The sequence below is a fragment of the Podarcis pityusensis genome, assembly GCF_964106645.2.
Source record: "Podarcis pityusensis genome assembly, chromosome: 6".
In the NCBI taxonomy this organism is placed as follows: Eukaryota; Metazoa; Chordata; class Lepidosauria; order Squamata; family Lacertidae; genus Podarcis; species Podarcis pityusensis.
In genome coordinates, this window is record NC_138030.1 from 79,863,652 (window position 1) to 79,882,195 (window position 18,544).

Consider the following 18,544-nt stretch of genomic DNA (forward strand, 5'->3'; position numbering starts at 1 on the left):
TCCACACAGCAACAAATTGCTTTAGGAGTCAGCTAGGCACAGATGAAGGGACGCAGGTGATGCTGTGGTCTAAACCACTGAGCCTCTTGGGCCTGCCGATCAGAAGGTCAGCAGTTCGAATCCCCACTACGGGGTGAGCTCCCGTTGCTCGGTCCCAGCTCCTGCCAACCTAGCATTTTGAAAGCACGTCAAAAAAGTGCAAGCAGATAAATAGGTACCACTCTGGCAGGAAGATAAATGGTGTTTCCATGCGCTGCTCTGGTTTCGGTGTTCCGTTGTGCCAGAAGCGGCTTAGTCATGCTGGCCACGTAACCCGAAAAAACGCCTCGGCCTATAAAGCGAAATGAGCGCCGCAACCCCAGAGTCGTCCGTGACTGGACCTAACTGTCAGGGGTCCTTTACGTTTTTCGGCACAGGTGAAGCCCCAGTTTAAGAGTTACCTGAGCCACTATTTGAGGCAAGCCAGTATTATCTCAGTCTGTCATATGCAGGTAGTAGTAACACAAACCTTCCTTGAAGGGCCATTGTGATAATGCATGGAATAAATTATTAATAATGGGCTGGCTCTAGAGAAACTGGTGAAAGAGGATAAACAGGTGGTTTTCCTGTTCCATCCTCTCCCCCAAAAGCCTCTCCCATAGGTCAGGGGTCCTCAGTGAATGTGGTGTCATGTGACATAGGGTATGTGTGATGGGGAACAGAAGGATAACTGAAAGTCAAGCTGACACACCCTCCATGAGCAACATAAATGAAGGAGGTGCTTAATTTTTAAAGGCTCGGGATTGCTAGAGTATCATTGCCTCTGATTTAGAATCCTTGACCCAGCTCTATGTGTCTAGATGATGATTGTGATTCCGCAAGGAATACCCCCTTTTTAACATCACAAATTATACCAACAAAACATGTAGGCCACCAAGGAGCTTATTGGGACCATGGTGTAATTACAGGTATCTAGTTGCCTCCTTTTGATTATTAAATATGTTAGAAAACAGGTCGCTTTGGGAACCCGATGACCGCTCCTTATTCCCTTATGCAGTAACTGTAGCGTGCAGAGTGGATCTAAACAAAATGTCAACCACTTCAGTTATAGTTCTCTGAAGCGACTTACCCCTTTCGGTTCTCTCTTTTGAGTGAAAAGTGTTGTACTTTGCTTCCTCTCAAGAGATTTTTCTCGGTTTTGGTGTCCTATATTTTTTGTGTAAACCACTTTCACAGTCAAGCGCTATATAATTTTTAAAAAAAATTAAAATGCTCATTTTTGAAACTAAAAGGAAGGACTGAGGCTAAAAGATGGCTGAGAGACACAGTTCTGCTTTCTGTAATAATATGAACAAACTCTCTGCATATGTGACTCTGTCCATAAGAAGTTCTCTCACTGTTACGAAAACAACTCTAGGAATGCTTGATTTCCCAACAATTCCTTCCTCCTGTACCTTTAACAGTAGCCTGGGCTGGAAGTAGACAATCATAAAAAGAGAAGTTCATACAAAAGCCCTCATGTCTTTTCCATGACCCTCCTGTGCCAATGAATCTACTTACCAGGAAACCAGAGGTTTATTGTTAAGGAGGAAGGGGGCTGTATGCACAGAGTGCTCCCCCTCAAAAATAGGCCAATCAGGAGCAAAGGAGCCTTATGCATTTGCAGGGTACTGGCAGCATGACCAGCAGCTCCATTGGCATATTCCTGTCACCCACTTCACACATTCATTCAATGTACGAAATACCTCCCCAAGGTTGCCACTAAAAATGACAAAGCCCTGCTGAGTCCCCCACTCCTTCTGTCTCCATAGTCTAGTTACGGGAATGATTGATATGACCGTGTGATATGGTGCTGGTTTCTTTGCTTTCATGCCAGGCTGGAGGATGAGAGAAGTGTGCATGGCATGATTTCACACATTTCCATAGCTGGGGTAACAAAGCACAGGGTTGCCATTTTCAGCATCAACCATGCATGCGGTGTCATGACTAGGTCCGTGCACTTTCTCTGTAAGGAAGAGCTTTGCCAGACTGGCATGTATACATTTAGCAGCTTTTTTAAAGCAAAGGAGCAAGGGAAAATAGAAATGGAGAAACAGAAAGAGAGAGCCCCCACGCCCGCACCTCTCTGTCTGTAAAGAAAGGGGAAAGGCACTGGGCAAAAAAGTGATATAATTGCAATATCATTGACCCATAAATCATAATAAAGTGAGGCCTTTGACTGAACACGACTTTCCATTCACTACAGAATGAAAGATAAACAGAAAAGGAGGGGGGGAGGGAGCAAGAAAACAATGACATTTCAAGCTCTCGCTCAAACACATTACCAAACTTTTTTTCCCCCTTTCAGGCCCGATTCGTCACATTTCAGCCATTTAAATGAACTCAATGTGAGTCAAATGTATAGCTGAAAGGATAAAACATTTGAGTATGTAATCTGTTTAACTGAGCCGCAGTACTTAAGATTGTATTGCTGTGGAAGAGAAAGAAGAGACTTTAATTTTCTCTAATTTGTCATGCTTTTCAGTAGCATTTGAATGGTTGCCGCAAGAAGGCCCTCACTGTGGCTTTTTTTTTTTTACTGTGCTCAGTTAGCTTTATCTTGTTCAAGTTGGGTGGAGGGTAGCCAGGTGTCCCAGTTTATGCAGTCAGTCCTCTATGTGAAGGGCTGTCTGAGGGCAGTCCTCTGTATGAAGGTGCCCTCTGTTTGAAGGGCTGCCTGTCCAGTCCAGTCCAGTCCAGTCCAAGCCCTGTTTAGAGATAAAGAACTGTAAGAAGGGAGAGCACAGTGTTTCAAGAGGCCTATCAACAGAGAGCACCCGGACAGCAGACTGAAAAGGCACACAGGTCAGCTGGTCCCAGTCTTCCCCACTGTGGTGATGTGCACCATATTTCTATTTAAATTATAGCAATTGTTTCTAAATTTGCATCAATACATATAAAATTAGTGTGCAATTTTATGCAAATCCAAGCCCTCTTTTATGTGGCGCACAAGCAGCCACTACACCAGCATTGATCGTTATTTATTTAATACACTGCACATGCCGTTTGTTTGTATAAATAAAACCCTCAGCCTCATCAACTCAGCTCTACCTCACTGTATGTTCAAGGTCACATCCACAGCATACACTCAATGCACTTGGCTTCCGCTAAAGGATCCTGGAAACTGTAGTTTATGCCTCACAGATCTGCAAAACCCTTAATAAAATACAGCTCCAAACTTCTTTGGGTGAAGCCACTTGCTTGCTTTAAAGGTATGATGTTGATGTCATGGGAACAGAATATACAGAGAGGATAATGCATTGGTTTGCCCACCAACCATGGGTGAGCAAAAACCTTAAATGACAGGAATGAAGTGTCAAGACACAGTACTTTTTTACATTAAAAAAACCCCACTCTGTCCCTCTGACTAAACTTTTCATAAGGATGGCCCTCCCCTGCTAAATTTAGGGCTGCCAGATTACAACCTAAGGATGGTAATGTGAGGCAGTGGATGTTCTGTTGCTTCACTTGTAAGTACGCCTTTATTTGTGAGCAGACTATTCCACATGAAAAGGCCTAAGTCCAGGTAAAGGAAATTGTTTTTGAGCTCTTTAGCAGGTACAATATGTCTCACTCCCTTTCTCCATTCAGTTTGCTTTTAAATGCACTGATGCAAGAAGAAGCCCCAGGTTGCTGCAGCTGCTCACACTAGTTCCCTTTTTTTCATGGCTGTTCTATACCCTCCAACATTCCTAAGATGTTCCAAGAACATTCCAAGCGCCAGTTCATCCTCCTTCTCCCTGAGCTTGGCAGCATCAGGGAGAAAAAGGGACATTCAGGGATGGCTTTCGTAATTTCGAGACTGTCCCTGAAAAATCAGGACACATGGAGGGCATGCTCTTCCGCCACCCCCTCCAACAGAAGTCAGGCAAATGTGGAGTTTTGCTTACCATTAAAGCGGATAGATAAAAGGAGTTGAATTTCTGTTTGTTGACATGACAGTTAAAGGGTACAGGAGCCTTGCCATCTTTGTTTGTGCTCATTTTTCCATTTTAGCTCACATGGACTGCAAGGGCATAAAAGTCATGCATCTGCAAAGTAGCAGAGAAGCACTCAGCAGACATTCAACAAGCACATCTCTTGCATTTCAGGCCTTCTCATGATCTCAAGTTTAGCTACACTGGATTGCCTCTAGTCCTATACAGTACTAGGTTCTCACCCCAATGCCATTTTTACCTGGAAATGATTCCCCATTTATCTCAATAGTACTGCCCCTAGCACCACCGACATGTGGGCTTACAACTGCAGCTATAAAGTGATGCCAACCATGTAAGCTCAGGTATCTGACTGAGCTCAGCTGGACTACTCCTAATAAGCATGTTTTAGGATTATAACCTTAAGCGACAGTCCTATTCCTTTTATTGTTGCAGCAAAGGCAATACAGTACATGAGCAATTGTAGTTTTTCCAAGCACAGTGCTATAATGATTGCAGGAGATGTACTAGGTGGATCCCTGTCCCCCTCACTAATGCCAAACTGGTAAAGGTCCAATTGTCTTTTCACCACTGGACAGGATAACCCAACATTCAGATAGCTAAAAGTGTCCTATTTTATTAAACTACTGAATTGTTTAACTGAGGCATGATTCTGAATCATGGAATTTTAAAATAATAGATTTTTTAAAACAAACAAACAAAAAAGCTGGCAAATTAATTACTACTCCCTTTCTTTTGAGCAGAATGATTCTTCAACCATTTGCTCTTGCTCAGGTAAGGCTGACATCTTGTGGTCACCAGGAACATTTCAGTCTATTAACCAAACATCTGTATGCCCCCTCAGATACAAGCAAGCATGCTAATGACTGCATTATCATTTAAACAAAACACAAAACAGTCTGGAGCAGTGTAAGATGCAATTATTTCACCTAATTAGATCTGGTGCTGGTTTCAGTCCTGGATGCTGATGAGACAAGCTGAAGCATAATTGGAAAGATTAAAATGCAGCTATCGGTAATCTGGCTGTTTGGTTAACTAGATTATTTCTTGCAAGGTTTGGAGAATCCTAAAGTGAAAACTATTTTGGGAAGGAGGGGAGGGGTCAAAACAAAAGAAGCATATAGTATGTTTGCAGGGTGAGTAAATGCAAAAAGGTTGTTATTTTTTAGGCAGGAATTTTGGCAGGTACAGTTTGACTTTGACATGCTGCAAGGGATGGAAAAGTTGAACCAGCTGAGATTCATTATTCTCCAGATCAATCAAAGATATATCTATGCCAGATATTTAAACTAGCTTATTATTATTTATTTCAAAATATCTACCCACACACCTACAGCATTTTCCCTAGTGGCATGCAGTTAAAAACATTCTGTATAGCTGATGGAATCCAGTTTCTTTCCTTGCAGGTCCCCTGGTAGCTTCTGATTCTGCAGATGCCTCTGCCAGCAAAAAAGAAGGGGAGGCAATTTTTGCCCCAATGACAAATTTTAAAAAATCATATTCAGATAGTTGGGGGATTCTCTGGAGCAGGGTGGAAGATGGTGTGAAGTTTTGCTGAGTGATGAACAAACCAGCAAAAATTGCTTCCCTGCCTCATCCACTACTGGAGGCACTCACTTGATTAGAAGCCCTTCCAGCGGCGCAATGGGAATTGATTGACTTCTACCCAATACAATCAATAAGACGTGCTGCAGCTTGGGTGTTAGGAGTCCCGGGATGGTTCCTAGGTCCTGTGTGATGCTACTGGAACAGTATATGTAACAGTGGAATGCACATGGCCCCTTCATGTTCCTGATTATTTGAGAAAGTGATGTGGTTGAATTGGGCTTTTTTTAACTTCTTAAGAAGACATCTGAGTTAGGCTGAGCCCAATTACAAATGATGGTCTGCCCACTACTAGACTGCTTGGTAGAGCCTGTGTGTTTGAATGTTTCCGTGTTGCATATATGGTATGCACAAGTGTGGGGGTCGGCTTATGGGTGGCACAAATCCACACAGCAATTATTCCCCATAAGTTACAGCGGGGACGGCAATGTTGCAACGGGGATGCTACTTTTGTATTTCTTGTTTCACAATAAATGTAATAATGAGTGCTATAGTTCAAAGAAGACATAATGAGAAAGGGGAAAGGAAAGGGAATTAGGGTTGGATGGAAGAACATTTTGCCAGTTACTAGTTTGATCTGGAAAACATTTAAGAGACGTAAGAGTGTAAAATGTTTAAGGCACAAGCAGTGGGAACTGGAACAGGGAAAGTTAAAAGCATCTGTGTATATTACAGGGCTATTCAGTCCAGTCCACAGAACACCCAAAGTGCCTATAAAATGCTTGGCAATCCAGTATTTCTTTGGCTCGTTTTAGTAGCCATTATAAACCCACACATCAAAACAATTCTTGGTTAATATGGTAGGCAAAATTTGAGTGCAGGGGAAGGACGATTGCAGACAAATGATATCAACTTTGGGCTACAATTAGTACTTCATTGCTCTTTAAACTGCCCAAACGTTAGCACATGCGAATTCTGACAGTTTGACAAAGATGTATGTGTAGCCTTGCCAATGCCATGCAGGCAAATGTCACTTATGTCGTTATTAGAAATCGCCCTTAAGCTAACATCGTATGTCTTTTTGACAAGATGAATGGTTGGCTTCTGACAATGAATAATTTTCATTTATACTGGAAGAAAATGTTATAAGACTTCTTCAATTAAAGAAATGCATATATGGGATTGCAGATTATTAATTAAGAAAGTTATGCACATGTTCAGATACGGAGGTTATCTCTTTGTGGTCTTCCAGAAGATGATGACAAAAGGAGTATGCTTATAACCATATTTACTCAAATTTAATGCTCACCTTTTTTGGCCAAATTACATTGCGAAAATTAAGGTGTGCATTAGATTCAATGGCACATTTACATTTGCCAGCAAGTGCTTTTTGTTTGTTTGTTTGTTTGTTTGTTTTGTTTCAAGCTTCTGAAAACTGAGGAGCGTATTAGATTCAATGGTGCATTAGACTTGAGTAAATATGGGTATACTGTATTGCTGGATAAATGCTTATTATCCTCTGACTCAAGTATTTGTTGTGTTTATAAGTACTATGTGAAGCACAAGCTTAAGAGTTAACACCTGTCCTGCAATTATTCTTTATCATTTAAGTGACCTAAGTCTGTTCATTTAGCACACTTGTGATAAATAAGGAGCTTAGGGCAGTATCCATAGGCCATCTTTATCCTTATAAAGAAAATATGCTCACAGAAAGCTATATCCAACGCTCAATAACCATGGCATCAAGGTAGTGACTTGCATCTTTGAATGCGCCACCGATGGAACGGTGATATAATCTCACATCACCTCAAATCCAGCACTCCAATACTCTGTATCCTACATCACACTGGCTCTCATTGCCCTTTATTGGTTACACCTCATAATGGGCAGATATAGTGCATGTGTATATATAATACGTACAGTCACAGACAGGCATACATGTACAAAGCAAGAGACAACAGGGTTATAATAAACTCCTAAATGCCTTCCAGTCATTTCAATGACTGGCAAGGACTCAGAGGATCCAGTCTATGGGTTGGAACACTGGCACTTAGCTCTGAACAATCCCACAAGCGCTGCAATTCCCAGTGTGTTTTTTTCTTCTCAGTTATGGGTCATGCATTTATCTCAAAATATTCCTAGCATACAAAGCACGCATGAATGGATGGACGGACAAGTGTTATTTGATATGTGTTCATTTCTCAAGAAAAGATACAAAATGTGTCCTCCGTTATGCACTCTCATCCTACCAGAACTCAGAACCAGTCAATCACATCTGACTGGTAGCAGATTCAAGATAGTTAAACACGTTGTTTAACTTACATAGCTTATACAGAGTCATGGAGGACAGGTCTAATGGTTATTGGTCATGATAAGGTGGAACTTCCATGTTCAAAAGCAGTATTACTTTGAATACCAAGTGCTCGTGACAAACCATGGGCAACTACTAGTGGTGGTATCTGGCCCCCTATGGTTTGAAAAAGGATGCCGCTACCATAGATAGATCTTGGTCTAATCATGCAGGGTTGGGTTTATTATTATTATTAGTAGTAGTAGTAGTATTAAAAATTTTATTGATTTACAAAAGTGTGTGCAATGTCTCTCCTCCCCCCCCCCCATGTAACATTTTTAGATTATGGGATTATATGGCATATTTGGTCGGCAATGTAATATGCTTCTATGTTGGGGATTCCTCATCCTCCTTCTGAGGTGGGGAGGTGCAGGAATTTGGGGCTTATTCTTGGTTTTTTGTATGAGAAGATAAAGGAGTGTAGTTTTCTCTGCCATCTGCGGAGTTGGGTTTGGGGAATCCAGATTGGGAGGGTTTGGAATAGGTAGGTTAGTTTTGGGAGGGTGATCAATTAGATCATGACTATTTTGTCTGAGAGAGTGAAATTCATGTCGTTCCATCTCTGTAGGTTTTTGTTTATTTGTCACCACAGGAGCTTGTAGTTGTGGAGGTATAATTTATTGAGGTTTCTGGTTATTTGTACCCCTAGGTATCTGAACTTGGTGTGGCAATCCTGCAGGGTTGTTCTCAAGTTTTCTTGACTCTGTGATAATTTGCTAATATTTTCTGGCTTCCAAAATGAGCAATTTCAACATCATCATCATCATTATGAAAGGAAGATGAGAGTGTTCCACATCAGCTAAGCCTTAAAAAGAAAAGAAAAAAGACGACTGTATTTCAGAACTGTGTTTTGCAGGGACATAAAAGAAGGCTTTTAAAAGCCCAGGGAATGATTCCTAGGGTCAGAAGATCTTTTCAGATTTGAACTCGTGTGCCAAAAGAATGGAGCTATGAAAGAGAGAGAGATATTTAGCACAAGGTATCTTGTTTAGGATCTTACTGATGTGGCAAATCAAGAAATTAATGGATGAAAGGTATGGCTAAGCAATTAATAGTAGTATAAGAAAAATATTCCATTAATTCACAGTGATGACATAGATCAGCAGTTTTCAAACGTTTTGCTTTCAAAAGAATTTCTTTCTGCATTAGCTTGATCAGCACAGCACCCCAGCTGTGTTGCAGAGGATTCTGGGTCTTGTTCTGTGGTGTATATTCAGCTCTTGTGAGGCCCTGTTTGGCCCACTTGAACACACCAAACAGTCCTTAAAAATCGAAGAACTGGGCAATTAACAGTGATGGGCAACACTGATTTTCAGAGAAGCTTATCTGCCATTGCTGATGAACCCTTGATGCAATTTCTGGTGGAACTGCTGACCTGGATCCACAGGAGGAAATATTAAATAAGGAGCAGGTATAATCAGAGTAGCCAAAATATACTTCTTCGGCTTGAATTTGGCAGAGGCACAGCACAAAATGCCCCCTTAAAGTCCTCCCCAAATTTATTTTGCTTTTGTTTATTCTGTCATTGTTCATAGCTACAAAAAGTGCCTCTTTCTCACAGCCTCAATGTACTGAGCAGGAAAGTAAGGAAGCTTTTCCCAATTGCCCAAGCAATTGCGCTCACTAACCTCTGGTCTTTGAAAATACATATAACAAACAATCCTTACCTCCAACAAACATTCTTTGCACATACTGTACAATGTAAATAATAGTCAGACAATAAGCAGGTTTGTGTAATAGCTTAGAGTTGATTACATCGGTTAAGTGTCTTCTACACTTCACCTTAATAGATTGTCCCAGAGTGAGTGGTGGGTACCTGGTATTTAAGGGGACAATGTCCTTTCCAGTGTGCTGAATAAACCTGTGCAATGCCATATCAAAATTGCTTTCAGTCTTTTATGTCCCTGATTGCTCTAAGATTCTTTGTTAGTTTCCCCATAAGGGCTATATTCCATAGTCTATCCCAGGCATAGGCAAACTCGGCCCTCCAGATGTTTTGGGACTACAATTCCCATAATCCCTGACCACTGGTCCTGTTAGCATCTGGGGGGCCGAGTTTGCCTATGCCTGGGTCTATCCCATCATGCCTCTACAATTAAGTTAGTAGCCATTTTCCAATATTGTGTTAGTATATTTCTTAGCTGCAGACTTGCAAAAAGTATTGTTTTTATCCTACCTCTCTGTTATAAAAACACACAAAGCTGCTTACAGAGATTAACATAGTGAAAGAATAAACAATAAAAACTAAAAATGCACAATACCAATGATAAGACCAAAGCATTTAAGAACAGCAGATTATAAGTAAAGAAGATTGACTTCTTCCTTTTCTCTTCCCACCTACCACAGCTGGACCAACAAATAAATGACAAAAGGAGAGCTCAACTTTGCAGCCTGTGGAAAGAGCTATGAAGCTGGAATTGATGTTTCAGCTGAGCTCTGATGGCCTCATATATAAATATAACTGAACCTTACAAAACAATGCATAATCAAGTGTTCAATATGTTTCTGGAAAGATATGAGACACGTTAGGAATAATAAGGAACCTTTACAAAATAGCAAGCCAAGCCTTTGCGATATAACCAGTCATAAGATCTGAGTCATTAAACAAGAAATTAACCAGTTTATTAATATATTCACATATTTACACAATATTACAAATTAAAGTACTGCCCCAGCCTCCTGAGTGAGAGCAAGGTCAGACAGAGAGGCAAAAAGAAAATGCATTGCAGAAAGAAGGGGGGAAACCAATGGCTCTGGCATATTAAATCTTTGGTATTTGAAATATAATACAATGCAGCATTTAATTTATTCAACACAGGGCATTACAAACAACAACACAACAAGCACAGTCCTGTCCAGAGTTCTGTAGGTGCACACACAGAGCTTCAGAATGACTCAGCTCCTACATTCGCTATCCTGGAAAGAGAAGAGAAAGCCCGGCAGTGCAAAAGGTTTCGTGCTGGATTGCAAAGTCACAATCCAGAGACTCTGTTCAACCCTTAAGAGATATGCAGCAGTAAAAGAAGATGGAGCCTTGGTCCACCCTTACCCTCCCCTCCCCTCTCCTCCCCACTGCTGTGAAACAAAGAGAAGTCCCTCCTTGTTATAACGGGCAGGTGGAGAGAGTGATTTATGGAACCAATGGATGAGCAAGGTGTTTATCTGCGGTTGAAAACTGACCACTTCAGTTGCACATACTAAGCTGCTTCTCTTCTCTTGCTGAAGTTAATGCAGAAGCTCTTTCACAAGTGGAAATCCCCTGCCCCTAAAGAACTGCTGGGCCGAGGTGCATGAATAGGAGGGAAGTTTTTAGATATGACATGACTTCACTGAGTTCCATTAAGCCCCTGAGTTACAAAAATTAGCAAACAGCAACTTTAGGTTACCTAACCTATTAATCAAAATCTTTTCTTGAAAAGATACATTTCTTAATCTTTACCTTAAGCTGATTCTCCCTCTACAAGACAGATAAACACTGATGACACTGCACAATACGTTTCACAGACCTAGAGACAAAACCATATCCCATTAAAAGTCAGCAATAGCTTTTGGTAAAGCAATTTTGCCCATTTAGAGATCAAGTCCACTAGACAAAACTAGTTAGTACAGAAAAAAAGCACCAGGGGAGCATTCCTAATCTAACATTTAAGATCAGGTCATTTTATAAAATACATTTCTGCAATCTTTTACAAATGCTGCAGCTGGTTCCACCAAAATAATGTATTCAATAAAATCAAAGTTGACATCATTTTGAACTTCTGTATGCTACAGGTATACACAGAGATATCCTCTTTGCTTGATGACAAGCTCCTTAATGGGGGCAGATTGGAGAGGCCTTGCAAATTCTGGATCAATTGGCAACTGAATGGGCCAAGCATTCAACTAGAGGCAAGTGAGCATTAGGAATGGCAAGGGGGAGAGAGGGACAGAATGGGCTGTGTGCACCAAGTTGGGATGGTCTCTAGGCACAATACACAACCTTGTGAGATGGAACAAAACTCTCCAAGGCTTCTGCTAATTTTATGGGTAATGACACTCAGGCGAAACATCAACCAGAGATGTGGGTTTTTTTCCCCCTGATGGTGGATCCAAGAGGCCCTCCCTGTTAATCCAGAGTGCTTTTGCACATGCAGGAACTTTTTTTGGTTTTGACTTCTGCTTGCAGCTTCTCACAAGTAGGGAACCCATGGTGGATGTATGCTCTGACCTTCAGGAGCAGCTTCTTGGTGAAAGAGGTGCAGGTATGGGAAATTTGGGTCCTCAATCAGTTCAGGAAGCACCAGATCCTTTGGATCCCACCCTATGTATTTGCCAGACAATCTGCTTGAATAGTTTCTCGTTAAGTGTTGTGTGTGGTATCATTGTCTACTGTTCTAACTCTTGGGAGCTGGGCATCAGGAATTACTTGCTCTCCTATACAGTTCTGCACTTCTGCTCTCTGCCTGACAAAACTGAGGGATGGAACATGAAGGCGAGAACCCTGAGAGATCTGATTGTTAGTGTCCTAGAAATTGCAAAGAGCTTATCAACTTGTCCCAAATATTGCAGTTTACTTTTATAGTGAAAAAAATCTGAGTCCACCCCAATAATGAAAGCCAGTGAATGAGGAAATTACCATTTGTCTCAGAAATAAAGCACAGTTCATCTTGGAGAGGGGTGCGGGAGAGGAGGAGGAAACATCTCTCACAAATTGCTTTCTGTAATAATATCACCTTCTTTAAGTACACAGCACAACTTTTTATATTATTACTGGTCCCACTGAGACAAGTAAGGCAACTGGAGAGAGAGGGATCTTGCATATTAGCAGAGCTTTCAATAATGGCCAAGGTAGAATATCGAACCATGCCCAAAGATTTATCCATAAAAGCATAACATCTCCTAGGTACATGGAATTTTGCAAAATATATGGACGTGTGCATTTTAAAATCACTGTTCTGTATGGAATATTTTGTGCTAGGAATCTGTAACCTTAAATACTATGGAATCCCTTTTTCTAACGCAACTGTATGGTAACCCACAAAACACTTCCTGAAGTTTGCTGTTTCATAAAACTTTTTTTTAAAAAAAGAAAAGAAAAAGACACAGACACAGACAAGCCAGTTAAAATGACCCATCGAATTAAAGACTGAACTCCTTTGTATTTTTCCTCCCCAGAATTACACACAGAGCTGTGTTGAATTTAGCTTAGTCCCCATAAAGTGTGTTTAGAGGCTGCATCCTTGATGGCTATGCAGTCATTGGCAAGGTTAATTGCTGCTGCTGGATATTTCAAGACAAATAATATTGACCACATGACTACTGGAATGCTAAAACTCCCCCCCCCTCCTCCTGGAAGCTATGATAGGCAACAATAAAGCAAGCCTTCATCTCCTAATGCCATCAGAGATGTTAGCTAACAGGAAAAGAAAAAAGAAACGAAGGTTAGTAAATAGATACCCATACTTAGTATTCAATGTGTACAGCAGGATGGAATGAAAAGAAGCATTTTTTAAAAAGTCTGTTTTGAAGTGATTTTTCAGGAAGGTGAAGTTAGAGTTTTGAACTGGTCCCCAGTGGTGATGGGCAGGCAGTTTGCTTCTTTGCACAGATCTGAGTGAGATATTAATCTGTCAACACAAACTTCTTCAGTAATCCCAGTGTTAAGACTGGAGGGTTTTAACAGACAGGAGCGCTGCATTTCAAATACTTAACAAGACGAATAATGCTTTGCAGATGGCTGAAATTCACAGTCCCTGAAGTTTATGATGGAGAGTACCAGCTAGGACTCCAAATCATTCATCCTCTTCTACGTACGTTGAGGGAAACCAACCCACCTAAAGGGAACATCAGGAAAGAAAAGGCACAACATATTAAATTGATATTCCTTTGGCACAGGATAATTTTCTTTAGAACCCACCTGTTCAAATTAGGTATGATTCACAACAGTGAGAAAGGGGATGAAAAGGGTGCGACAAACTAATTTTTGTGGCAAAGCATTCAACGTCTCTCTGGATAAAGATATCAAGTTAATGACCCTAAGCGTGCAAAAAATAAAAATATGATCAGAAATAGGGCTGACTGCCAACATTAGATTTAGCAATTCAGGAACTTTTGGCATTCAGCTGAGACAGGAATACAATCACGCCAAGCACAGACTTACTACTCAGCAAATGAGGCAGCAGACCTGCTTGTACCACTTCAAGCAGCAAGTGGGCACTCATATGACTGTGTGTGTGTGTGTGTGTGTGTGTGTGTGTGTACACCCTCTACACAGAAAACTGAGGGTTAAATTATACTCACTGCATAGTCAATAAGGACAGTGAATGTACTCAAGACATTGAACACTACTCAAGCAAACAAAACAGTGGCTGAAGCATCTGTCTTGCTCCTAAGACAAGCATGGGACTGGAGGCATCTTCTATTAACTGCATTGGCTTTGCACTGTCTTTGAGAAGTGTTTCACATGCTCACATACAGTTTCCCATGCTTTCATCATGCCTAGAATTGATTTCCACAATGTGCTTTATGGGGGGACTGTCCTGAAAGACAACTCAAATGCTTAAGCTGGAATTGCAATCAGCAACACTTGATATTGGTTTGCTTCCAGACTAAATTTAAAGTGCCAGTGCTTACTTTTATGCCATTTGTGGCCTGGGGCTCACACATCTTTTGAGACAGCCTCTTCCTGGACAAGCCCAGCTGCAGCTGAGTTCTGCAGTTTGGAACCACTTCCAGGTGCCTTTACCTCTGGCTCAGGAATGAACTCACCAGCGTGGTAGAGCTGCTCCTGGTCTCCCATAGAAATGTTTTGAAAGCTATATTGCTGCTGCTTATGCCATTTTAATTTGCCGATTGTTGAGCACTATTCATTTTAAGTATTTTATTTTCTAGTTTGGTTAAAGACCCTAACAGTGCAACCTTGGGCATCTCCGCTTAGAGTAAGCCCTGCTGAATACAAAGGGACTCAAGGAATAGCATACAGTGGTACCTCAGGTTACATACGCTTCAGGTTACAGACTCCGCTAACCCAGAAGTAGTGCTTCAGGTTAAGAACTTTGCTTCAGGATGAGAACAGAAATCGGGCTCCGGTGGCACGGCAGCAGCAGGAGGACCCATTAGCTAAGGTGGTGCTTCAGGTTAAGAACAGTTTCAGGTTAAGTACGGACCTCCGGAACGAATTAAGTACTTAACCTGAGGTACCACTGTATTTCAGCTCAAACCTCAGAAAGTTAAGATAAAAAATAGTTCAAATAAACAGAACAAAATTAAAGAAGCATTTGCTAACATTCTTCAAAGCATAAAATATACAAAAAGTATGCTTTCAAAAACATAAACCTACCCTTCCATTTACTTCACCTCTCCACCAGCCATTGGCACTAATCTTGGTGTAAATTTTGACCACATCTCCTTTGACCAGGGACAGTTCCCGCATGTCTCGTGCACAGAAGTCATAGCGGGCAATCGCTATACCGAGAACCTTGGGACTCAGCACTGCTTGGGAACACAGGAAGGCAACATAATTAGAAATTCACTAACTGCGTAGCTGTTGAATTATTTCAGCACGGCATACAACTGTAGTACAAGTGCAAGCAAATGTATTTTTAAACACAAAAATGCAAGCTGACCATATGAAAAAGTGCAAAAGAAATCCATTCAGTGTGATGTTTTCTTGACTAGACTTTTCTGTTTGTTTGTTTGTTTGTTTGTTTGTTTGTTTGTTTTAAACAAAGCCAAAACAGAAACCCAGAAAAAGTAGGGGAAATCATCCTAAATATACATTGACTGGGAACCAAATGGGTCGTAGGTATTATTCTACACACACCCTGAGGCTTTTGCATGTGAAATGTTGGGAGACCCTCCTGAGTAACATGAAGGGTTGCAAAAAGAAAGAGAAAAAAATCAGCACTTTTGCACACACACACACACACACACACAAATTGCTCATATATGGGGCTCATTGGATGTTGGTCATTCTGTTGAAATAAACAGAACATATTTCTAAGGACCTCTGCTTAGGTTCAGGACGGTATAAGTAATTAGACAATCCCAACCTATTTTTTTTTAAAAAAAAATCACTTCACTTAGCAGTACAGCAGTATAACCTCAGAGAAAGAGCCTTAGAATTAAAAAAAAGTTTCCACTATAAATTTGTGTTGCTGTTTTTATCATGAGTCATTCCCCCCATTCCTCGTCCTGCGATTCTAAGCCTAATTATTCTAGGCACACTTTCCTGATAATAAGACCCCATGGAACTTATTTCTGAGTAAATATGCATGAGAATGCACTGTAAGAAACAAAGGGCATGGGCCAGTCAAATTTGTTTTATCTCTTTGTAAACTGCTTTTAAGCTTTTTAAAACAAAAAACAATCAAGTGCTGTCATGTATTAACTTGCTGAGATTCCTGCATTGCAAGGATAATCCTCAGGATCCCTTCCAATTCTACAATTCTATTATTCTATGTATAAATTTAAATAAATAATAAATGGCTTTTTAATTCCCCTCTTTCCCTCCTCCCCCCCCCATACACAAATACACACACTGCAGCTATGTGGAGTATTATCACAAATGAGCACCTCCTTCCCACACAGGCTGGTGTGCATATATCAGTGGGGCATTAATGATCACAAGCAATCAGCCAGAATCTTAAAAAGGATGTAAATCACACATCATCTAGGTAGCATGTTATCTAGTCTAGCACCAGCCATTTGACCAGGTAAGGCGGAAGGAGAGAAGGAGCTGCAGAGACCTACCGTTTGGTCAGCTGAGACACTGGCAAGTTCTGCCTGCTCCTCTTTATGAGCTGTTTCCACTCCAGCTGTTCCTTACAAGAACTATTTAACTAGCTGGTTCAATTTGCTTTCCTCCCTGCATCCCTCCCCAACCTTTTCTTCCTTTTGTATAACTTCTCTTAGATTGCAAGCCTGAGCACAAGGACTGACTTGCTACTTGTACAGAATCACTGTAGAGTTGGAAGGGGCCACAATGGTCACCTAGTCCAACCTCCTGCAATGCAGGAAAAAAATTTGTCCAACATGGAGCTTGAGACCACAACCCCAAGATTAAGAGTCTCATGCTCTAGCGACTGAGCTGGAAGTAGAGGGGATGTTACTTCACTCTGGAAACCCTGTTTTTGTTGTTCTTGAAGGGCAGGGTAAGATGCTTGAGATAAGTAATTAGATGACAAAACTGAACATTGTTGTGCTCATATTCAGGAATGAAGCCATGCAGAAGATTAAAAAAAACAAAAACATGCAAGGGACCAGGAATTGGACTGAATAGTGCTATCAAGTCAATAAGAATTATTTGCAGCATTATGAAGAGTTTGGATTTTATATCCTGCTTTATCACTACCCTAAGGAGTCTCAACAACAAACACTCTGTGAGGTGAGTGAGGCTGAGAGACTTCAGAGAAGTGTGACTAGCCCAAGGTCACCCAGCAGCTGCATGTGGAGGAGCAGGGAATCGAACCCGGTTCACCAGATTACGAGTCCACTGCTCTTAACCACTACACCACACTGGCTCTCAAGTGCTAGCAACCTAAGCCTAGAAACAGCAGGGGGGAATACATTATAAAACATCAACAACCAAATCAGTCCACAGTTAAAAATTATTAGAAAATAAAAAAGTTTTAAGCAGCTAAAAATATATATTCTGATGTTTTAAAAAAATCCTTCCTTAACAGGAAGAAATCAGTGGGTAGAGCTAAAAGGAAGGGCATGCCATAATCTGCATTTCCCTACATTAAAAATATCATTGGCACAATGTCCAAGCAGTTCAATAAATGATGGGGTGTGGACCAGAGTAATGGCTGCTGATCCTACGGTGGAGAAAGAGAGACAGAGAGAGGCAAAGCCACTCCCTTCAAGCTAGTCTTAGAAGTCAAGCAAAGTGACTTCATGTAAATTCCAACTAGAGCAGTGAAGACGGAAAGAAATTTCTCAGATCACTGCAAAAAATGATTCTTGGGTACAAAGGCACAATCATTATCACAGCAAACTGAGGAGGGGTGGTGGTGGTTACATTTATTGAACCCAAATTATTTCATCATAGGGGGGAAAGCACTTCCACCACCCAGCCACCATCCCAACAAAACAAAAAGGCCATTGCAGACAGAAGAACTGGCTTTCCCCAATTTAAAACCACAAGAGTTATATATAAAATGGCATCCAAAGGAGAAAAATATATAGACAGCTATGATGAAGATCATCATTTGCGTTCCAAAATTGCTGCACATGCTTTTGTGTCATAGTTTATTGTAGACTCATATGGTACCAAAAGGCAATATTTTACACACTGCGGCAGTTTTCCCATAACAGTAATAGATACTGTACTTTGGGGGGAAATAATAACTGTACACACTTCGGTGACCAAAATTGAAATGCCTGATATAAAATCACAGCCTGAAAATAAATTATGCCCTGTTTTTGTCACTATACTACCTAATGCACAATCCCTTTAAGCAGCCAGTATTATAAATATAAGACTACATCAATACTTTGGGGAGAAAAGGAAGGGGGAGGGAATAAGAGAATCCGCCATTTGATTACCGCTTACGTTTCCAATATGTAAACATTATCCACTACTGGCGATAAACCAACACTTTTGCCAAAGTTGAGCCCTGGAGACTGACCCAGAAACTCCAGCGGGTGCAGAATGCCGCGGCGAGACTCCTTACAGGGTCCTCACTGCGAGATCACATTCACCTGGTGCTATACC

At 41.0% G+C, this 18,544-nt stretch overlaps 1 protein-coding gene and 1 long non-coding RNA gene across 6 annotated transcripts in view; both read right to left on the minus strand.

Moving 5' to 3' along the window:
- Positions 1-2,590: 2,590 nt before the first annotated feature.
- LOC308478810 lies at positions 2,591-5,825 on the minus strand. Of its 2 annotated transcripts, none has more exons than XR_013987299.1 (4): positions 5,284-5,825; positions 3,909-4,049; positions 3,070-3,312; positions 2,591-2,726 (listed from the first exon to the last, which is right to left on the minus strand). It is a non-coding gene; the product is annotated as an uncharacterized lncRNA (long non-coding RNA). The 2 variants fall into 2 exon arrangements; XR_013987300.1 differs by lacking the exon at positions 5,284-5,825 and adding an exon at positions 4,883-5,272.
- A 4,620-nt stretch (positions 5,826-10,445) lies between these two features.
- The window catches only part of VAV3 (vav guanine nucleotide exchange factor 3), a 211,646-nt gene continuing 203,547 nt past the window's right edge, over positions 10,446-18,544 (minus strand). For 2 of the 4 annotated variants that reach the window (XM_081008607.1, XM_081008605.1), the window contains 2 exons: positions 15,167-15,318; positions 10,446-13,661 (listed from right to left, as the gene is read on the minus strand). In XM_081008607.1, coding sequence (XP_080864733.1) covers positions 13,620-13,661; positions 15,167-15,318 — 194 coding nt within the window. In that variant the 3' untranslated portion in view covers positions 10,446-13,619. Of the gene's footprint in view, positions 13,662-15,166; positions 15,322-18,544 lie in introns of all 4 variants that reach the window. The other 2 variants (XR_013987216.1, XM_081008604.1) reach the window with 2 other exon arrangements.